Here is a 24,239-nt window from a genome sequence, read left to right as displayed (position 1 = left end):
ACTGGTCCTTCACCTTCTTCTTGAGTAACCTAACCATCGTCGTCTCGAACCTGTAACGTCTTCGTTTCGTATTTACCTACTTTCTCCAAATTGCGCGCACGCGCAATCATTTGTTTAAAATTTTTAGAGAACGCATATATTTTTTGATGTCTTTACTTTTAGAACTGAATTTATATTTAAAGAGCTCTAAAATGTAGAGGTCTTTTAATTGATTCAGTTAGAAAATTATGAATATAGTAAAATATATAGCTAAAACTTAATATTGCATTAAAGTATTACCACGTGCACAGAATGAGGCTTGGGTAAACACGTTATAAAATAAACAGCACGATAAACGAGGACTGGAAATAAACTGGAAATATGTTGGTAGCCCCAAGTCCCGTTCGTCCCCGGAAGAGGGAGACAACGCCTGGGAAGGAGCGCATAGGCTGACGGTGGGAACGGGAACCGAAGCATCCGAGCATCCCATAGCCTTTCTTCCCTCAGTGTAGCGGACCGCATTATTACTGAAGCACTGTCTGCGATGTCTCCTGCACGGGCACGAGCTCTTCTCGGTCTCCTGGTCACACTCTGCACCCAGAGCCCACTGCTGTCGGGTAGGTCAATCTGCTTCTGTCTATTTACATATTACTTGACAAAATCAAGCTTTGTGTATTATTGGAATTGTTTAGAATTGTTTTAAAAGTAGGCTATAATTCGTTAAGTAGCCTATATATTTTTGTCTGTTATAATTCCCAGGGCTTTCTTATATGCTGCTGTCATCTTGTAGGCTACTGTAAAGATTATTGTGTCACAAGGACTTATGACAAATATTTCTTTAGTCACCTGCGGTTGGTGAATCTCGAGGTCTGAGTTCTGTTTAGTTGATCATATTGTGCGTGGAAACCATGTGCCAAATCTTTAATAAACCTGCCAAGCACTAATGCATGAGGGAGTGAGACTTGAGGCACAGGCAGGTGCACAAACTTCAAAATGTGTACTTTACTTTTAGTTTTTATGGAACAGTATTTTTTGTAGCAATATGAGTCCTTTAAAAAGGTCATTATGTATGTCTGTTCAACTTTAAAACGATCATTATTTCTTGTTAACAATTGCATTTTTAACCAAACCTGTGAGTGTGGTGTCTATAATTGAGACTAAAACTTAGGCCTACTGTACAACTTCTACTTCGGCTGATGGTGGTCATCCTTGTTAGATAATTGATTGCACTGAACTGAAGGCGTTGTAACTCGCCTACTCACCACTGGTCTCCACTGATCAAAATAAGTTGTTCACATCATGACACGTACAAATGTAATCAAAATATGACGAAATTTGGATTCCCGATTTGTTCTTCACTTCAAATGTAGATAGATAGATAGATAGATAGATAGATAGATAGATAGATAGATAGATAGATAGATAGATAGATAGATAGACAGACAGACAGACAGACAGACAGACAGACAGACAGACAGATAGAAGATAGACAGACAGACAGATAGATAGATAGATAGATAGATAGATAGATAGATAGACAGACAGACAGACAGACAGACAGACAGATATATAGATAGATAGATAGATAGACATACAGACAGATAGATAGATAGACATACAGACAGATAGATAGATAGATAGATAGACAGACAGACAGACAGACAGACAGACAGATATATAGATAGATAGATAGATAGATAGATAGATAGATAGATAGATAGATAGATAGATAGATAGATAGATAGATAGATAGACAGATATAAGATAGATAGATAGATAGATAGATAGATAGATAGATAGACAGACAGACAGACAGACAGACAGATATATAGATAGATAGATAGATAGACATACAGACAGATAGATAGATAGATAGACAGACAGACAGACAGACAGATATATAGATAGATAGATAGATAGATAGATAGATAGATAGATAGATAGACAGACAGATATAAGATAGATAGATAGATAGATAGATAGATAGATAGATAGATAGATAGATAGACAGACAGACAGACAGACAGACAGACAGACAGACAGACAGACAGACAGATAGATAGATAGATAGATAGACAGACAGACAGACAGACAGACAGACAGACAGACAGACAGACAGACAGACAGACAGACAGACAGATAGACAGATAGATAGATAGATAGATAGATAGATAGATAGATAGATAGATAGATAGATAGATAGATAGATAGATAGATAGCAAGTGTTTTATCAAATAAAGCCCGGACAGGAAGTAACAGTTAACCTCTGTAAAGGGTCATCAGGGAGTGTAAAAAGCACAGATGGTTTAGACATTCTTTTGCTTTCAGCTCCTCAAATAAATTTCAGCCACGTTTTCTCTCTCTCTGCCTCTCTCTGACTTTCTTTCACTCTCCCTGTCCCTCCGAATCCTGAAGAGAATGCCGAGGAATCTTGGATGAGAAAAGCGGTAGCTAAGTCCTACTGAGCTGTGTTAGCTGCCACGTTACAACAGGCCTTTTTCTTTCCCACTTGCTCTTTCTCAGTGTTTTGGAAATGTTCTTTATATGAGGTCACCCAGTGCAGCCTGTGACTGCCATCAGCAGCTGCGTATTACCCAGTCGTCTCCTCTCCATCTTTAACAAAACAAAATACATCCAAAACAACTAAATCTTAAAGCCACCAGCTGTTTCGATATAGTGTTTTACTGATTTCATGCCAAAAGATTTTTTTACATCTCTTATTGGTGCCCAACTGCAGCTTCAAACCCATTCCAGACATCTGCTTGACAGATAAAAAGATATATAGGAAAGAATGAGGCTCAGGGTTTTCTTCCACAACCCTGCACTTTAACATCACGTCTGTTGTTATTCCGGTAAGAATGAGCTCGTGTTGTCAGGTAAGAGCTCTGCCAGACGGTGAGAGGAAGAGAAAATCATGCCCTGACCAGCTACTGGAATTAAATCTCGCTCAGATTTTCACCAAGGAATTTGCGGAAAGTCTTTGATTGACGTGAGCAAGGCTGGAAGGGTTAGAAACTCAATCCGTCGATAAGTGAGTGTGCAGAGATACAAGAAGCCAGCATGTAGTCGGCATGATGCCAGCGCTCAACCTGTCACTCAGGTGTTTGAGGATTGTCTATCATGATCACCTTTTCTCGATTGTTTACACACATTTTCTGAAAGCATGCCTCATATTCTCAGAACTCTACACATAAATAAAAAAACACACACACAATGGGCAAAACCCCTCAATTCTCCTGCAAAATGAAACTTTACATTCAAAACAATGTTATTTCTTCTCAAAATGGTATTTTGGTTTCAAATGACACACAAACCATCATGAATAGACATTAATAAGAACCAGTTGAACACTGATGTGCTCGATGTAAAACACTTCTTCTCCATTCATCATAATGACTTAGGCCTTTTATTGTTCAGTGTTACACTAACTACACACAGTACATACATAAGTGTGTTGTACAATATTTGAGAATATTGTTTCTATACTCAGAACACACAAATACACGGTAACAAATATATTTTATTTTTCCCCCAAAAACAATGTACACAGTGTACATCCCAACACAAAGTTGCACATACAGTGGTTCTACACACACAACAACAGAAGAATTTACTGTATACAGTTACAGTAAAACATAAATCCACTGTTGGCCTCCATTGCTCCACAGAAGAGCTCCTGTTGCCCCTTTATGCTAAAGCTCTGATTGCTAATTGTAAAACTGTGTGACGTGTTTGATCATGTGATGAGTCAGTGTGTATATGTGAATGGCATGTAAAAAACAAGCATGAAAATTGTGCCAAATGCAGAGAATTGTGTGCAGTGTTTTGAGAAGAGTGTGTTTTAGAGCTGCAGTTTGAGTGTAAAGCAGGAATTGTGCTTGTAGTTTAGCAGAACTGGTTCATGGGGTTGGTGCATGAGTTACATGTTGTGCTCATTGTGTCTCCAGTACCAGTATTAGTGTGACAACAATTGAGAAAAACTGTAATGCTCAGGCTGAAAAGTGTATGTATAAGCGCTATACACTCGAAACGCCTCTTGCATGTTTGAATGTCGTCCACACACCTAAATGAAAATAATAAGCAAGTGAATGTTTGTTAGAGTTTGTTTATACCTTTCATTGAGAAAATGATGTCAGAAAAGCAGGTGCGTGCCCCGCAGGTCTTTCCGTGAGTGCTTTTAAAAACAATCCAACAAAACTGACAGGACCACAGGGCATTTACTTTCAGCCTCTGAATAAACACCATGAAGGAATGAACAATATGAATGGCTCGGAGTCAGTGTAAAAGAGCTTCGGGAAAGATTTGGGCCAGTTCTTGCGTTCAAATCTTACGTTTGTTGATTGTTTACATGTGATTTTTTTAAGCCTTGCTAATCGAAATATTTGGTTTTCTGTGATTTGTTGAACATTGTTTTGCTGATGGAAATATGTCATCAAAACTGATCAAATCTAATTGGCTCACATCAAAATTAGTAAATTGTGATAGACTTTGAATTGGTTAAAAATTACAAACAATTTATGTATTTTATAGCTGTCACGTTAGATTAAAACATTTCCAGCTATAATTGAAAATTAAAAGCTTTTTTTTTTTTTTTTTGCTTGTTGTAATGTCATTTTTTTATAAATTTTTTTGTGGTGGGCCAAAAAATTAGCAGGGCAATATGCAAATCTAAACAAAAAAAATCCTTATTGCTGAGGAGATTCTTATGTGACCTTCAGAAGAGAAAATGTATAGTCTTCCCTTTTACCAGGGGTTTCAATGTAAAAAAATAATAATATAGAGGACCACTGATCTAGTTGATGTCCACCCCATAACACGAGCCATGGTTAGTTTCCTCCAGTATAAAATTGTTTATTTTTGGAGAAAGATCTAATTCTTATGTTTTACAAGTCTTGATTTAATCAAAATGTGAACCCTCCCTACATCATAAATTTTAATATGGGCCAAGTCACAGACTGAGGTTTGATGTTTCTGCGGCCTGAGTGTGGTGTGTGGTGTGTGTGTGTGTGTGTGTGTGTGTGTGTGTGTGTGTGTGTGTGTGTGTGTGTGTGTGTGTGTGTGTGTGTGTGTGTGTGTGTGTGTGTGTGTGTGTGTGTGTGTGTGTGTGTGTGTGTGTGTGTGTGTGTTAGTTGCAGTAATTGCATTGACATGTGTGATGTGGTTCCAGATTATGTGGAGAGATGTTCAATTGCCAATATTACATTATAAAGCAGTGACCAAGAGGCATATGTCCGTGTGTACGCTAGAAATGATAGAGATTGATCTCTCTCACCAGGATTGATGCCAGAGTCACGCTGTTGTACAGTAAACAGGCACAGCGATGAGAGATTTGCTCTCTCTAACTCTGAGCAGGGTTAGGAAAACAGACTGAGAACACTACAGTACTTCAGACAGTTTCCAGTCTGATGAACTAAAGGCTGTGGCCCTCATTGCTCTACTTCAAGTTGTAGATTCATTTAAAAAGTCCACACAAAAAGATCTACATTATGACTCTCACAAGCTAATTGTCATGCTGAGTTTATACAATTGGTCCCACTTTATATTAAGTGGCTTTAAGTATGTGCTTACATTGAAATTAATAATTTGATACAATGGACTTATTGTGTACATACATGTACATGTTTTTAAAATACCTGCATGTAATTACAGCTGTAATTAATTTATTACATTTGTAATTACACTGTTGACCCTTCCCTTATACCTTAACCCACCCTTAAACTTACCCGTACCAGCACACCTGTCCCTAACCTTACCCGTATCACACTGCAATAGCAGCAAAAGTGTTTTATAATAAAACATGAACACAATAAGTACATTGTACTTATTTTTCGATGTAAGTACATATTATTTAAAGCCACTTAATATAAAGTGGGACCGAATCCTATACACTCTTCTTTTTAGCAAAGTTTTTGGTCCCTTTTAGATTTTTTTTTTTTTTTTTTTTTAAAGAACAGCTTATCTTTTTTGTTTTTAACCTGTAGCACTTTGAGATCTCTAATTAAAAAGTGTGTTATACATATAATGTATTATTATTATTAATAAAATAAAGGTTTCTAAAGGGAGTTCTAGCAGCGATGCCATAGAAGAATAATTTTGGGCGTTTTGGGTGAACCGATCTTAAAGGATTAGTTCACTTTTAAAAAAACTTTTGCTGATAATTTACTCACCCCGATGTCATCCAAGATGTCCATGTCTTTCTTTCTTCAGTCGAAAAGAAATGAAGGTTTTTGATGAAAACATTTCTCCATATAATGGACGTCAATGGGCCCCAAACGGTTCAAGGTCCAGATGACAGTGTCAGCGCCGCTTCAACGGGCTTTAAACGACACCAGACGATGAATACGGCTCTTATCTAGCGAAACCATCGTCATTTCAAAAATAAATAAAAAAGTTTAAGTTTTATAAGCACAAATGCTCGCCTTGCTCTGTTCTGTGATGCGCGTTCGTGACGTCACGTAATACACAGTTACGCTGTAAAGGTCACGCTTCTGTGAAAAGTAAAACATTTCTGTCCTGACGAAAATGTTCTTTTAGGCTTTTTAATATTCCAACACCAGGATACACACACGAGATGGCCATTTTAAACGATAAACTGACACAAAGACATTTGAATATGTGTGTATGGTCCTCCTTCCGCACATTTGTAAACACCGACTCGTCAAGCGTGACCTTTTCAGCGTAACTGCGTATCACGTGACGTCACGAACGCGCATCACAGAACAGAGCAAGGCGAGCATTTGTGCTTATAAAACTTAAACTTTTTTATTTATTTTTGAAATGACGATGGTTTCGCTAGATAAGAGCCGTATTCATCGTCTGGTGTCGTTTAAAGCCCGTTGAAGCGGCGCTGACACTGTCATCTGGACCTTGAACCGTTTGGGGCCCATTGACGTCCATTATATGGAGAAATGTTTTCATCAAAAACCTTCATTTCTTTTCCACTGAAGAAAGAAAGACATGGACATCTTGATGACATCGGGGTGAGTAAATTATCAGCACAAGTTTTTTTTAAAGTGAACTAATCCTTTAAAAGATATATTTTTTTCTTAGTGTGAAGAACATTTTTGCACTATAAAGAACCTTTTGTGCAATTGAAAGATTCCATGGAACTGTAGATGCCAATAAATAACTTAAATTTAAAGATTGCATGGCCCTCTGCAATCATTTATTCTGATTGGTCAATCACATGAGGCAAATATTTCTGCATAACAACAACTAAACTGAATAACTGACCATTGTTCCAGAGCAATTTCCACATAGCTGTGGAATAATGTGCAGTCTGTCGGGAATAATTGCAAAACAAACCACTTTAAGGTGATTCAAGACCTCTGTGCATCCTTTTGGGGTTTATTTTGTGTGACAATGACCCTCAATATCCCTTAATTACTCTAATAGTAGCTTATAAAATATTGGATTGTAGTTTATTGTTATTTCCTGCAACTGCAATCTTACAGAAACAAACTCACAGACTGTCATTACACTTTCTCTCTTTCTCAGGTTCTAAGCCACTGCCGCCACGTAATGTGAAGCTGACCTCGGTGGATAAGGGGTTAAAGGTCACATGGGATTCACCCAGCGAGCTGGACGGGCAGCCTGTAGATAGCTACAGCATTGGCTATGGGAAGTCAATGAAGTCACTCCGCTTCGTCTCTGTGGACAAGGACAGACGGTCAGAGATACTAGAGGACGTAGGTGAGAGCGTAACTCAATCCTTCTTTAAATGAAAAGCTAGAGACTCACATTGAGCTCTTCAGCACTATGTCAGGCTCTCATGTGCATGTTGTGTTGTTTTAGAGCCTGGAGTCCTGCATTTTCTCAAGATGAGTGCAGAGAATAAGGATGGGATGAGTAAACCTGTCTACAGGGCAGAGACTCCAGGAGGTGTGTGTTTGCCTGTGTGTAGAGACAGATCTGCATGACTCTCAATTCTCTTCACTGTTGTACTTTGGTGCATGGATATATAAAGTACAGTAAGCGCATAAAACACATGCATGTTAGAACTATCCTTTAAAATATAATATAATATAACAGGAATTCCTCAGTATTGTCAATATACAGCGGCCTCTAAATATATGAATATCATTGCATTGGAATATTAAATATCAAACTGTTTTAACCTTATTATCTATAGAGATCTATATATACACATTGGTTATTGAAACATGTCTCAAATGCTCCCAAAGGCATTTAGTAACAGAAATATAGTAATATTGCGAAATATTACAATTACTAATAATTGTTTTATATTTTAAAATGTAATTTATTCCGGTGATCAAAGCTAAATATTCAGCATCATTACTCCAGTCTTCAGAGTCACATGATCCTTCAGAAATTATTCTAATATGATGATTTGATGCTCAATAAACATTTCTTTTTTTTTGTGGGAACTGTGATACATTTTCTTCAGGATTATTTGATGCGTAGAAAGTTCCAAAGAACAGCATTTATTTGAAAAATAAATCTTTTGTAACATTATAAATATATTTAATGTATTTTTTGTTTCTCAATTAAATGCACCCTTGCTGTGTAAAAGTATTTAAAACATGTTTTTCTTTTTTTATCTTACTGACCCAACAGTAAGAACAGGAGTTTGAACCGTAGTGTATAAATTAACTGTATATTTCTCATTTTAAACATCATAAAACAGAGGAAATATACTGTAGCACAACAAGTCTTGAATCTTTCATTAATTTTTAAGTGTAGCTGAAGTGTACACATCATTTTAGTGGTCACTGTACATTAAATGTCTAAATATACAGTTTTATTTGCCTCATTAATTTAGACTTGTTAGACTCTAACACACATTATTATAAGGCTTTTACAAGGCAAGTATTTATAACTTAAAAGCTCTCTATGCTTTTTGTTCTTTTCACATTATTAAACCAGACTGGATGACTAAACCACACTCATGTGTACACTGTGCAAGGAGGATATATATTGTTTTTTCTGTTTTCCAAATAACTCAATTCACTGTTGGCATGTGGAGAGATTGAAATCCCCAAAGATAGAACATTTATGTGGCAGTCCTTGTTTTTGTATCGAGTAAAGAGCCGTAAGCCTTGTGTTGTGGTAGCCAGTCACTCGTCCAGCGCACGCCACATACATTTTTTCACATAAATTTTTTTCAGTATGTCCATGTCCGTCTCCAACTAACAGAATCTGGGAATATTGCTGCATGTCCCACAGCACTTTCCCCAAAACATCTGTCAAAGTAGAAAATCACATTAATAATCCTGCAAACAGATCATAAATGTTCTTGGCTGAGGATGTTTTTAGCAGTAGTAAACATATCTTGTGTTACAGCTCCTTGTTTTAAGGATAGCTGGTTGTTTTGATTGCGGTATATGCTACATTTTTTACACATTTATATCTAATATTTATTTTTATAATGTTTTGTCTGATAATTCAGTCAAAAAAGTGGCTATAAAGAGGAAATTGCTGTAAATGGGTGATATCGTCACACACGTGTTTTTCTTCTGTGGGATGAATGATAATAAGGCAATGATATTTTTTCTATGAATAAAACAAATCAAGTAAATTTAGGCCTCACAACATTATAATGTAAAGTATGACAAAACATTTTTTTCTAATGATTACATTTCAAATTATAATGAATTATTTTAACCCCTTATATTGGCATTAGGGGTGTCACGATTCTCCAAATCCTCGATTCGATTACATTTTCGATTCTAAGGTCACAGTTCGATTCGATTCTCGGTTTTTACTTTTTTTTTTTTAAAGCACAGGCTGCTATGCCATTTTTAGACCAAACTTTTATGCATAATATCTGACCTTTGTTCGCAATGTACCACACTACATTGTCAAATTTAAAACATTAAGAACATAATGTAACAATACTTATATCTTCAGTCAATTGGAAACTTAAGCAAAATAACCTGCGATCTAGTTTCTCTTTTGTAACTGCAGTCTTCTTCACAGAAGATGACATTCAAGTTCACAACAAAACAAACAAACAAACAAACAGTTTAACAGATAAATCTATGCGTCGCGCAGAGCCACGTCTTTAAAATTCTAACACTTTATTCTCTGAGTGTACACAAACACACACACACACCGGCGGCGCCATTCGCCGTCTGTCCGCGGCGCCAGCAACGGCTCAGGACCTTGTTCAAAATTAATCCTGCCGCACCAGAGAGCGCCATTCACATAGTTTTATATTACATTTATTATAAATGAATACATTTTATATACATTTATTTGTCTCAAATCGTCGTTATGACTTTGCTGCAATATACATGTTTTACATTCATTTACAGAAATCAGCTGGTTGAATGAAAATGGCTGATGTTATCGGATTTTCAGGATACATTCAGTTAACGGACGCTCTCTGAGATAAAGTGCAGACTAAGCAACGTTGTACAGTAGCCTCATAACATAGACATGATCTTAATTCCATAATGTCCTTAAACATAATATTGCAGGCCACATGAAAGTGCGCGTCTGGTGTACGATACCTCGAGTTGTCATAGACGCGCCGCGGCGCTTCTCGACCGGTATGTGCGATACCTCGAGTTGTCAAAGACGCGCCGCTTCTCGTCCGGTGTGTGCGATACCTCGAGTTGTCAAAGACGCGGCGCTTCTCGTCCGGTGTGTGCGTGACTCGCAGCATTTCAACACGCGTTTTTTTCTGCTTGACAAGCCGACCGAACGTGACATGGGGGCGTGGCAGCATCGACGATTCCATTTTTTAATTCGATGATCGAGATTGTGACTTAATTTCGATCGATTTCGATTTAAAATCGAAATCGTGACACCCTTAATTGGCATAGCCAATTACATATTTAAAACAGTAATATCCTATACCTAAACTAATCTTGACAAACTATATATAATTTTGAAAGCTTACAATCTGTAGTTTACATATTTGGTGACTTTCTAAATAAATTACAGAGGAGCCGTACTTTATCAATTTGCAACAAGAATATGTTCATACTCCTAAGGCGTGTTCAGACCTTTATTTTAAAATAGTGATGAACATGAAAAATCATGAAAGAATGGTAGAAACCTCAGTTTGTTTTCATGCCAAGAGTTCAGAAGATAGCATCCATTCAATTCTTTTAGAAAAAAAAGGTCTGAAAATGTTTTAAATATAAAGAAAACAATAATAGATTCAGCATTAGTGATGTGGCAGCGAGCTATAATGCACATACGTGATCTTTTTGTGTTTCTTAGAGATTGAATTCATTTCAAAATCTGCCAAACTTCCAACACTACTTCTGAATAGGATGTCTACTTCATAAATTGTATGAAAATTTTAAAAGTAATGGTTCAGATCACTCAAACCACATATGGAGATGGAGGCGCCCTTATATGGGCAGTGATGTCCACTAGTGGAGAAGTGTGGTACTGCGCCCAAACTAAATCTCACTGAAAGCTCATTTTTGGAGATATCAACCTAACATTTGAAACACAACTTGTTCAGATTTTTGGCTTTGATTTTTTTTTTTTGCATTTTTAGAGTCCTCCTGTTTTTGAAAATATATATTTTATATGAAATATTAATAATTCAATTTTTAACATTGTACATTCTCATAAACTTTAAACTTCTATAACTTTTTTTCTGTTTAACTTTCTTAATTAATTTCACTTCTACAACAACACTTCTACAAAAGACCAAATGTCTTCTTTAAAACATCTATATTCCAAAGCATACTTGAATTACAACCATTTAAGTTTGGAATTTGCATTTTCATGTCTATTAAAAAAAAGGGGGTGCCGCTTAAGGGGTTAAAGGTTAACTGTATTTAAGTGTTAGTTGGCTGCAAAGTTTACTTTAATTGCAAAAAATGGGAATTGATCTTGCTCAATTAAATATCCAATATCAGTCGATAAGGATACATTTAAATGACTCAAATATCGGCCAATAACCAATATGCTACAGATTTAGTGCATCCATATGTGTGACCGCACTGCTCTTGTCTCCGGCAGGGAGAGAGTGGGTGAAACTGGACGGCTTTGCTGTCGAGCCTTTCAACAAATCCACTCCAGGTAGGTTCAATACTTTTCCAGCCTATAAACATAAGAATAAGTTATGGAATACCATTTTAAGTCAAATCCAACCTTCTTGGAATGCAATAAAACTGCTTCGAATTCAAAAAATATAGTTGTGTCTGTACACTAATGGTAAATGACAGGTTTCAGACGTGGAGGACATCTATGTTGTTTTTCCCTTGAGAAGGATTAAAGTTTGGACGTGTGTTTGGATGCCAGAGAATATGACCTCTGATACCCCAAGCTCCTGGAAAGACAGGGGCAGTTTTTCAGTTGTAAATTTGTTAAATCAAAGATTTTATTTCTCTTTTTTATGAATCCACTGAGCCCACTTAAAGCCAAACCCTCCGAAGGAAAGAAGGAATCCCAGATTTAAACCAAGTGTTTTAGTTTACAATCTCAAGAGTAAAAGAGATAAAAACACATAAAATGGAGAATCCCACGGATAAAATGACATGTGATCAATGTCCAACCTACCTCTGTAAAAACAGTACAAAAAAAATTTGGTTAAAAAATTTTTTTGTTTAACTTAAAAAAACAAGTTACCTTGTTGCCTTAAAATTTTGAGTTCGTTGTAATTAAAAATTTGAGTTAAAGGTTGGGTAGGTCACAATTGTCTAAAAAAACTTTTGTTCAAATTTGTTTAAACTGTCTTTATATACCAATACATAATTAAAATGCAAGTACTCTGAAATAGAGAGTATAAAAAACTGAGTGACTCTAGTGTATTTAATCTTCAATAAACACAGCTCATTAATTCCATTCACTCCCACCTAAAAACGTGGGCAGAGCCAGTAATAGCAGCGGTAGTCATGGCGACGGAGAGTGACAGTCGCGCAAGCCAATCACTTGTTTCGTCCCGGTAGGAATTAATGAGCTGTGTTTTTTGAAGATTAAATACACTATAGTCACTCGATTTTTATACTCTCTTTTTCAAAGTACTTGCATTTTAATTATGTATTGGTATATAAAGACAGTTTAAGCCAATTTGAACCTACTCAACCTTTAAGACAATGAAGAAGAATGGTTTAATAAACAGAAATTAAAAATAGTATGTTATCTTCACACATTAGTTATCGAAGTTGATTTGACAAAAGATAAAAAGTTGTGATAACAAATCATGAACATATTTTTTTTACAGTGTACATGGACTACATAGATTTCGTTACAGATTTGGGAACAGACAATATTGATTAAAATAATTTGGAAACAGAAACCTTATTTACCATCTACAGAAATGGCATTTCATTATTATTTTATTCCCTTGGCCTTTTCATAATATTGTCCTGTCCATGTTTGTTCTTTGCTATTGCTATTGTCATGATGTTACCATAGCGTTGCTCTAATCTTTCTCTGGCTTTGCCGCTGGGTTAACAAAAGACATATGCTTCATGTCATTCTACTTTGTAACTGTGAATTGGCAAGAATGTGGCAAGGAAAAGCTCAATTTTGTTTCACAGCCACCATTGTTGTGCTATCATCTCTTTGTCATCACTTTGGCAGTAGAAATAAGTGGGACCAAGTATTGTGAGCAGGTCCACATGTTGCCCAGCTGAGTCCACACATGGACATGGTAACTGTGGTCTGAGCCCTGGAACCTGGAGCTTGTTATCGCATCCAAAACCTCCCACGGAGAGAATTCATGGAGATTATTCATTCAATCAGCGAACAAATCAGACCTAAGGGGTGGGAAAAGAGAACGATGTGGCATCATGGACTTGGAAGATTGACACTATAAACACAATGAGCGAGGGAAAGAGTTAGAGAAGGGTGAGCTACTACGTCTCACCCCTGTTTCAAGGCCAGGGATATGTGAGCCTGCCTCAGCTGTGTTGGCTGGACTCTCTCAATGTGAAGTGGGAATATGTGTCTGTGTGTGTGTGTGTGTGTGTGTGTGTGTGTGTACAAAGGAAAATGAGTTGCTGTTATCATCTCAGATCATTTTGAGACCTGACATCTCTTATTAACTTAAGTGTTAATAATGCTGGTAGAGCTTGATTATTAGGTGAGTGATGCCAGAGCAATCTTAAGCGTGCACGCGAGGCTTGCGTTTAGCCAAAACCCTCATAAAAAGGCTGAGCTATATAAAGGATGTGAAGCTCATTTTTTCTCCCTTTAAATCTCATTCTTCAATACTCAAAATGACCTGAAGGTGGGTGCTTTCGAAACACTGCTTCATGAAACATTTACGCATCTTTAGTTTCAAACCAGTGGTTTGGAGCTTTTACTGTGCGTTCACACCGGACGCGAATAGCGCGTCAAATTCGTGCCTGCCGCGTCTAGTTATACGCTTGATCACTTTGTGTAAAAACATACATTTGAAGCGGAATTTACGCACGTCAGAGGCGAAAGTTTCGAAACCTGTTGGCGGCCATCTTTTTACAAGATGTCTGATGTTGATAGATCATTTAAATAGTTGTAAACTAGCAGCACGGCAGCTTACTAGCGAGTTAGTAGGTCAATAACGTGACACAAAAGTGAAATTTGTATATCTTACAACTTACCAGGTTGTACAATCTCCTCACTTATCTTCTTCCAAGCGAGGTCCTTTTTGTTCCTGTCTCTATAAAAGTATGAACTTGAGTCATATAATTCCGGGTGATCACTCACAGCTAAAATTAGTTTCTCCTCCATTTTGAATGAGTGACTTCGAGCAGGAGTTTGTTATGCTATGTCACGTGAAGCAAGCAGGCTCCTGATTGGTTAACGAGGCGCGAATTGACGCAGAAGTTCAGATTTTTCAATTCGGGCGGCAGACGCGAATTCGCGTCAAAAGCGTGAATGCACAAAAAGCACTATAAAATCATTCGCGCATAACGCGCCAGACGCTCTATTTTCGCCATTCGCGCGAACTTGATCTACCGCGCCGCACTCTACGCCTCATTCGCGCCGCAGGATTTTTTTACGCGCGTAACGCGTCTTTGCATTGACTTAACATTGAAATCACTCGCGCCTGACGCGCTATTCGCGTCCGGTGTGAACGCACCATTATGAAACTAGCCAAGTTCTGTGTGTCTAACTGCGTCTCGCAGGAGCATACTACAAAAAACCTACCCGCCAACCCTAAAATGTACTTATAATTTATTTTTTTAATTAAAATACTTTAAAAACTGAGAAAAACTAACAGGAGGAGTTAAGGCATCATATGTAATCGATCACTAGGTGGCGATAGTGAAGCTTAAAAGCGAGGGAAGTGAAGTAGAAGAAGAGCAGTACTAGTGACGACCATAGATATCATATAATAAAGGCAAGATGTCTCGTCCGCACTGTTGGCCAATGGAGGTCGATGTCCGCACACGGAGGGGGCTCGCTCACTCGTAACAATGTGTTTTAATGGTGCATGTACTTTTTAAATAATTATAACTTGCTCAATTTTCTACCGATTTTCAAACAGTTTGGTTTGTTATAAACGTCAGAGATGTAGTTATGACACTGCATACTTATGAATAATTATACTATTATATATTTCAACATGTTCAAGCATCCAGAATTATAGCCACGTTAATAACGTTTGTAAGAAACCAAACGGTTTGTAAATCCGTCAAGATTTCAGCGAGATAAGAGTATTTGTGTTCGTGCCGATCACTCACCGCACATCAGGAACCACAGAGCCCGCCAGAAAGCTTGCCTGTGACAAGATGGCCGCCGGTGATGCCGTTCGAGACTCCGCCTTAAGACATCTAGCCTTATATGGATATCTATGCTCGTGACGACATCAGCGATTCCAGACATCCCTAATGGCTGTTCATTGCATACATATGCATATGCATACATATGGCCATTTCAATGGGCCGCCGCTATGCGTTAGGCGTCCGCCATATTGGAGCGGCCTGTGAACATCCGAGAGCGAGTTGACTGAGCATCTGCAAACGTAGTTATACGCATGTATGAATAGAATTGCTATATGAAATTGACTTAAGCATTATTTTGCTAAACTAACACAATACAACAAGACGAAGGTGTCACCTGACATTAAAAAGTAACCATAGTAAATGTAAAAAACCCCATTAAAATTACCATAGTAAAAACATGTAATATTGAGTTAATATATATAAAAACACAAACCAACACATTCTCACCTGTAAAAGTTTATCCCATTTATTTGGGAATTTAAATCTTGGCGGTTTCACAACCAGAAGCTGCGACAAGCAAACCGTTGCAAGATGGTGAGCACGCCTATGGATTATTAATAATCAGTATAATGATATTATGGCAATGTTCGTTTTTTTTTTCCGGCTATGCATATATTATTTTTACATTCCCTGGGACAGGATTTTTCTTAGAAAGCTTGAAGCTAAATTGAAGTACTAAAATTATTTATTGCTTAAATATAATTGATACTTTAATTTCACTCAATTTTCTATAGAGATTAACACTTGATTATTGCTGAACTTTTTAATGCTACACTGTTTGAACCGTCACAATCAAACTTTAAATTACACGCAGACTCTAATGAGGAAATGTGACTACAACCGATCATCTGAGAATGATTAAAGAAGAGAAATGACAGACTGATGGAGACAGAGGAGCTGTTTCTCATTACGCTCGCAGGGATGCACAGCTGAGGGAGAGACCGAGAGATGCGCGTGAAGCAGTGTGTTGAAGGAAAGAGAGGACTGTCTGACTGTCTCATTCGCCTGCCAAGTGCTGTCAGATGGGGGATTACAGTAAAGCAATAAGAGAGGAAGTGAGATTGCACATGACTGTAAACTGTGTGGCCCTGTAACTGCACTCACTGTTGCAAACCTCCACGTCTTTTGATTTCAGTTTATTTAAATAGGGACAGATACAATAACATAGATAAACTTATCAGTCATCCGATGTACTGTATGTATCGTAGTGTTTTTAGCTAAAGCTAATTCTCGACACTTGTCCCTAGTAGGGCTTTTTGATAAAAATACAGTTTAACAATATTAAAAACAAATGAGATACGATGTAAGAAAATAAAACAAGACAAAAAGCATACAGACAGGGCAAAGTGTAAAGACTAAATATGAGTACAGTATTGTTCCTGAATTAACCACGATTTGTTTTGTTTTTTTAAGGTGGCTAATATCGGGATACACTTCAAATGGTCTGGCAGAGAATTATATAATTTTGTTCCTTTTACTGAAAAGGCAAAAGATGTTCTTCGAAAAGGAATACTACAATTGCCTTTTGACGCTGATCGGGTGGTGACTCTAGTACTTTGCTGTCTAGTTATTATTTTACAAAGCAGTAATGGAGCAGCGTCATTTAAGCATTTGAAGACCAGTTTAACCAGATGCAGGGAGATAAAATTAGCACAACTTAAAATCTTATATTTACTTTGAATTTGGCAGTGATGGTACCTTATTCCCTTCTTGTCCAGAACTTTTAAGGCTCGATTGTACAGACACTCTAAGATTTTGACTGATGACTGATGAGCTTGGGACCATGTGGTTAAGCCATAAGATATATGTGAAAGAATCATAGAATTTAAAAAAAATAAAAGCACAATAAAATTGTCCCAATGTTGTTTGTTTTATGAAAGATTGCAAACATGAGTCGTCCTCTGTGAAGGACTACAGCGGGATTTATAAGTGTGAGACCACTTGTGAAAATACTTCAATTATTCTTTTCTTTCTAATTTAATACAGCTTTTCTCTCTACAAATTATATTATGTGTGCTTCAGTGTAAACAAGGAAATGTGACCTTTTTTAAACAAAGGTGTTAACATCTTTTTATATTATAACATTTCTTTGTTTTACATTCTTCAAAATCCTAAAACTTTGTTTATTTCCATGTTTAAATTAGATTTTGAATCTAGACTTTACGGACCCCACTATGTAATATAGTACAGTATTATCACGATGAAGTCATTTCTATTAAAAAGTCAAGTCAATTCAGGGCAGATCAATTTCTAAAGCACATTGTCCACAAGTGCAATACAGCATAAAATCACGATAAGAAAATAAGGACAAAGATTATAGTCCATATTTCTTTTGTCAAGTAAAGTCATCTTCATTTATATAGCGCTTTTAACAATGTAGATTGTTTCAAAGCTGCTTTACAGTAATAAATGTATAATTTAAGGTAACAGATTGTTTTGTCTTTATAGCGGTTCTTGAATAATGATATTTTCCAGCTAAAGTTAGTTTTGATGGATTCACTTCCGTCGCAACGATCATTAGTTATTAAATTAGAGACCGCTAAGACGACACCGTTCTCTCTACACAGACTTTAAACGCCAACCTGTGAGAAACACTGATGGCGCTCATGTGCGCATCAAGAATTAATTCTATAGTTATGCGCGTTTGAATATATGTGCGCATGTTTGTAATTCTCTACAAGCCAAGCCTTAACAAACTACTTGTCCTGCCTATAAATTTGATACAGAATTTTATTTTATTTTGAGTTTATTTCTTTAAAGACAGAATCTCAGTGATTTTTAAACTCCAATGCCAATATTATTTGTTCTGTCTCTCTTTCATTAGACAGGATGGTGTCTATAACTTCATCACAGATTAACCCACGGCCCCCAACTCAGCGGACGGCACTAGGACAGCAGAGGGCCCCTCAGTCGTCCTCGGGACCAGAGCCCCCTCATCAAGGAGGACACCTCCCTCTCCGAGCCCAAAACAAACACCGAGTGGACCTCAGCCAGCACCAGGCAGACCAGCGCAATGGTAACAAGCCCAAACTGGGTAAGGAGGTTTAAAGGTGGCTAATAGGAATTTCAAGCTGTTTTTAGATATGCATGCTGTATGCCTTTAGATCAAACTAAAATATTTGTGAACCGCTCAGATTGCATGTCTTCAGTATATCTCATTGCAGGTAATGTGTAATGATACGTGGCCGTATCTGGTATCCCCCTTCTGTTCGTAGCATCTGAGTCCGTCTATGTGGTATCACTGCAGGCACCCAGAGCCCAGGGGAGAAGTGCACCCATCAACACGGCCAGCTTGAGTAAAAAAGTGACCACAGGTAATCACACATTATAGTGGTGCTAACCACAGCAATCCATATTCAACATTTTAGCTCATGCAAACCTCATATTCTTTCTTTGTTGTACCCTTTTTTATGCCTGTATGTTAGAGCCAGAGGTTGTGGATGAAGTAGAGGACATCACAGTTAGAGTATTGTCTCCTCAGTCTGTCCTCATCACATGGGTAGATCCACTTGTTGAGAAGAAGAAGGAAATACCAGGGGGGTCCAGGTAAAAATATATTATTTCGTTTTTTGAATGCTGTGCCAAGTGGTATGTGGGGTGCACTGCATACACTACTGTAAATCAAGCGTAGCTTTAATTCTGGCAGGTCACGTTAGTCAAGCTCGCATCAGCTGACTCTCAGCTGATCCACATCTACCTATAGGAATACAGCGCCTATCACTGTATATATATATAAACTCCTTCAGTATTATCAGCAGCTATCGCGTTTCTCAGGAGCGAATTACCCTCCTCCCTCCCCAGCTCCTCCTGTCTCCAGTCAGGATTTGGCATTCGGATTCCCCTTGAATCAGAATAAATTCTCGAATTATGTTGTACTTTAATATCTTGAATTAAATATATTTGCATACATTCATGTTGGTTCTGTTTACCCAAGGGGGGTTATTGCTGCTCTCCCTGCTCTTATCCATGCTAGGCTGCATGGATGTGCAGGGAGTGTGAGAACCACACCGCCAATCCAAACTGTATGCTAATTGTCAATCATATTTGACAATAGTGGTCCTGACATAAATAAGGAAATAAGTATTTTATGCTCACCCAGGCTGCTTTGATCAAAACTAGAGTAATATTGTGAAATAGTATTATAATTTCAAATTAATGTTTTCTACTTGATGTTTTAAATATATAATTTACACCTGTGATGGCAAAGCTGAATTTTTAGCAGCCATTACTCCAGTCTTCAGTGTCACATAATACTTAAAAAATCCTTCTAATATGCTTATTTGGTGCCCAAGAAAAAGTATTATTATGAATATGTTGAAAACTGTTTTGCTACTTACAACTTTGTGGAAACTTGTATTTTTTTCAGAAACCTTTGATGAATAGAAAGTTCAAAAGAACCTTTGGATTGGAATATATATATATATGAAGGATATGAAGGCTATATTTCAGCTATAGAACTAATATGTGTGCAGGTATTACACAGTGAAATACAGAGAAAAAGGAGAATCTGCACGATGGGAATACAAGGACACCACTCAGAGACGTCTCATGATTGAAACTCTTTCTGCGGACAGCATGTACGAGTTCTCTATTTGTATCTCACAAGGAGATCAGAAGGGAAAATGGAGTGCATCTGTGTTCCAGAGAACCCCTGAATCAGGTTTGTTTACGCTTCCTGATCTTTAACACAGATGTTTTGCTTTGTTTGCATTGTTGAGCAGCTAAATTCTGATAGTATTTATTATTATAGATATAATTTTCTGAAAACTAAAAAGGTCAGTGTCAGATTGAAAACGTAAAGCTTGTTTCCATCTGAAAAATATCCAGGCAGAGTTAAGTTAAAGAGAATGCACAGTGCTCTATGTTTGTATATTAATTTGATTGTCATTTCTGTTTTTATTTTCTGGCACCTTTGTCTATACAGCTCCCTCTGGCCCTCCAGAAAATTTTCAAGTAAAACCACTTAGAGGAAAAGGTACTGCTGTCACAACAACCTGGGATCCGCCTGAGCAAACCAATGGGCGAATAAGAGGTAAGACCACAGGGTAGGCTATCAATTCAACACGTTCCATATAGACCATAAGAACCATATATTTTTTATTAGTTTATTGTGTAGTGCACCATGCATTCCTCATTTCATACAGTTGTATGTGCATATTTAGCTGGGATAGGAGAAAGTATTTTAACATTGATAATATTTTATACAGATATCTGTTAGCTCTTTCTATTAGTTTTGGAATATGCCCTAAATAAAGAACAGAAAATGACTTTGGCATTTGTAGAGTAAAACATTACTAATAGTTGACCATATGCCTTCCCTGAAACCACTTTGGGCATTGCCAAAATATATGGAAATGATAAGCTTCTTCAGCATCACAATTTCTCCAGCAGGCGTGCAGAGCACCCGTCTCAAAAGCTAAACTAATACAAATGTACATGTGGAAAACACAAATGTTCTTGGTTCATGCTGAAGGAACTTTCCTCTTTACTGTGTTATCCTTGGCCTAGATTTATTGATTCAATCTTGGGTATTCCCAGTGTTCATTGGAAAATATTCAGCTATGGTATCCAAATTAAATTGACCGTACTGATTGATTTGACATCTACTTCCAGAGTACATCCTTTCCTATGCTCCTGCTATGAAACCGTTTGGCGCAAAGTCAGTTACATACCGTGGCACCACCACTTCTGCAACCATAGATGGACTTACGCCAGGTGACCGCTATATCTTCAAAATCCGTGGAGTCAACAGGAAGGGACAAGGACCACAGACTAAAGCCATTATTGTTTCAATGCCTGCATGTAAGTATTCCCAACATATGTTTTCCCCAATAAACATTACTAGACTAGCAGCTTTACAGAAACTTGGTTAAGACTGGTATCTCAATTTTGTCTCCAGCCAGCACTACTCACTTAAGGAACACGGATAGCCACAGGACGAGTCAAAGTACCTCCAAGACATCATCCAACAATGAATCAGACAATCAGGAGCCAGATGAGATGGAAGAGTCTGATACTCAGACCACAACTCAAACCACCAATAGGCGGGGGCGCCCTCTTTCTCAGACAAGGTCCTATCACAGCATCTTATCCTCTGTAAGGGGTTCTGTCAGAGGCGGAGGTTCTAGCTCAAGGTCAAACTCACATTCATCTTCAACTCATACCAAAGATAGAGAAGGAAATATAGATGATGAAGAGAAGCCAACAGACAGTCCAACAAAAGAGGAGATCAGAGCAAATGAGGCCGGGGACACAAAACCAGAGAGCAGTAACAATGCGTCACCACAAACAGAGGAACAATCAAAAGACTCATCTGACACTAAAGAATCAAAACCCAATAAGTCAGACTCTATTCATAAAACATCTGAAGACAAACGTCCTTCTTGGACCCCTCGCACATCATCAATTGTTGATATAAGCAGATTAAGAAGGCCTTATTCTCGCACACATGGTTCTCGATCAAGGATGCGGAGTGAAGATTCTTCAAGCTCGTCGCAAAACCAAGAGTCTACAGCCACAAGAAAGGACCTGACAGCAGTCTCCTATCCTGAAGGAAAGAACTCGTACAACCAGATAAGTATCACTGATAGGACGCCTTCGGTGATCTCACCTCAGGACACCAAGCCTGAACCAGCGAAAGAATCAGAATCATCCTTATCCATCTCTTCTTCTCCAACTTCCTCCACAGCATCATCTTCATCATCCTCTTCTTCAGTATCTTCTCCATCATCTTCAGGTACAAGAAGGATTTCCTCCACGTTAGGTCGAGTCACAAGTTCAGGATCTGGTGCTATGTATCCTAATGGAAGAAGAGTTGGAATTTCAACTAGAGCTCAGAGACTTCAAACAGAAAAGCACAAACCTGATTCATCATCATCTGCTTCTTCACAATCCACACTGCAAACAGGAACCAGGACAAACAATCACGATACAACAAAGGAGCTTGATACCAACCAAAAGAACACTGCGCTCGACACAACAAAGGATGAACAACCAACTGCCATTGAAGAAACCAAAAAAAGCCTTTCTGATACAACTAAAGAGGAACACCCGGAACAAAAGGAAAATAATGATGAAGAAGAAAAAAGTGATAGTTATGGTTCTACTTCCCATTCTCCTTCAAGGACTAACCCGTCTACAACAGGACGAAGTTCATCCATTTCATTACCAAACCGAAATTCTAGGAAAGTTATAGGTAGTCGCAGACAAGATGGCAGAATACCGTGGAGTAGGACTGCCTCATCTGTAGGTGCAGGAAGGCCGATTATCAAAGGATTTCCTTCTCGTTCTGCTGCTGTGAGCTCTCAGGACACTAGTGATAAAATCAAAGTTTCCCCCACAACGTTCCCTTCAAAGCATGAGATTAATCCTGTCTCAAATACACCTAGTGTGCTAAATAGAGAAACAAATATTGCTATAAGTTCCAACAAACCCAGTAGTAATGAAGCAGTAAAAATTAGCAATGATCATGAAGATGATTATCTTTACGAGGGAAGCAAAGAGACCTTGGAGAGTCAAACCAAAGATGCAGTCTCAACTGCAACTTCTAAAACGACAACAACAGTTGTGAGTGAACATCAGAGACATGTCCAGAACTTTGAGAATGAAAGTGTGGATAGGGAACAAAGTAGTACCAATACCAGTTCAAAGTCACTCCCTACAGCTCCCCAAAGAGTCCCTATTTTGGCTTCTAATGGTCGGGTCCGCTCACCTGTGGTAGCAAGTCGCCTGAAAGGGTCACGGCTTCCTAATAGGTTGTACCCAGTACAACACAGAAGATCATCTTCCACAATGGATGCATCATCCTCCTCTTCAGCATCATCGGCTGCCCTCTCTCAAAACAGTCCAGCAGAGTCACCACTTATCTCAGATCGTGACACAACTGTCGGAAGTAATACTAATGTTAGGCTCACCCCAGGTTCAGTTTCTCGCTCTTCTCATGCGCTGTCTGCTGGTGAAAGCTCCAATGGGAATATATCTCCTGAGTCTCGGAATCCAGTGATGGGATCGAGGCTGCGGTCAGTTTCTAAGGAAAACACTCCAGTCAATGGCTACAAACCAAGTTATGGAAAAGGTAAACATTATGTTGTCTGCAAGGATGCGCATGCTGTACGTACAACAATTCCAATCTGTGCATAAGTACACTTTTACTAATTTCTACACATTTCCATGTTCAGGCAAGAATGGACGCCCGAATCTGACAGCTGCAAATGGCAGAGTATCCTCAACATCTGATGGAAATGTAAAACCAAATGGAGTCCGACATATCACAGGTCCTGATGGAACGAAATGGGTGTGTTTACTTGCAGCGTTAATAATTGCAAAATTTGGCAGCCCTGAATAGCTTTAAATCCATAAAAATGTTTAATCATTTATTTACTACTGGCAAATTTATTTTATGCACTTCTTTTCATATTCCAGTTTATAAATCATGAAAGATTTAGCATAAAAGTGAGCCATGGCATGATTGTAGCCGTGATAGTGACCCTAGAATGTAACTAACCATTTCCATGACTTCTGTTACGTCTGTTGTACGGATACACTAATCAAGCAGAGAGTACTGCAGTCCAAACAAAATTATCTTTAATGTAAGCAAAGACAGTCATGTGAATAGAC

The 24,239-nt window shown here is 37.9% G+C and overlaps 1 protein-coding gene across 2 annotated transcripts in view; it reads left to right on the top strand.

Annotated features, from left to right (window-relative positions):
• Positions 1 to 426: 426 nt before the first annotated feature.
• Positions 427 to 24,239, top strand: part of fndc1 (fibronectin type III domain containing 1) — a 46,984-nt gene continuing 23,171 nt past the window's right edge. The window contains exons 1-12 of one of the 2 annotated variants that reach the window (XM_079639429.1): positions 427 to 596; positions 7,477 to 7,671; positions 7,774 to 7,860; positions 11,929 to 11,988; positions 18,448 to 18,657; positions 18,839 to 18,937; positions 19,049 to 19,169; positions 20,096 to 20,283; positions 20,548 to 20,655; positions 21,237 to 21,425; positions 21,523 to 23,697; positions 23,801 to 23,916. In XM_079639429.1, the coding sequence (XP_079495555.1) occupies positions 524 to 596; positions 7,477 to 7,671; positions 7,774 to 7,860; positions 11,929 to 11,988; positions 18,448 to 18,657; positions 18,839 to 18,937; positions 19,049 to 19,169; positions 20,096 to 20,283; positions 20,548 to 20,655; positions 21,237 to 21,425; positions 21,523 to 23,697; positions 23,801 to 23,916 (3,621 nt within the window). In that variant the 5' untranslated portion in view covers positions 427 to 523. The remainder of the gene's footprint in view (positions 597 to 7,476; positions 7,672 to 7,773; positions 7,861 to 11,928; positions 11,989 to 18,447; positions 18,658 to 18,838; positions 18,938 to 19,048; positions 19,170 to 20,095; positions 20,284 to 20,547; positions 20,656 to 21,236; positions 21,426 to 21,522; positions 23,698 to 23,800; positions 23,917 to 24,239) is intronic. The other variant, XM_079639430.1, reaches the window with a different exon arrangement.

This window comes from Phoxinus phoxinus (genome assembly GCF_949152265.1).
Source record: "Phoxinus phoxinus genome assembly, chromosome: 16".
Classification (NCBI taxonomy): Eukaryota; Metazoa; Chordata; class Actinopteri; order Cypriniformes; family Leuciscidae; genus Phoxinus; species Phoxinus phoxinus.
The sequence above is the reverse complement of the archived record's forward strand: the minus strand, read 5'-3'. Positions and strand labels throughout refer to the sequence as shown.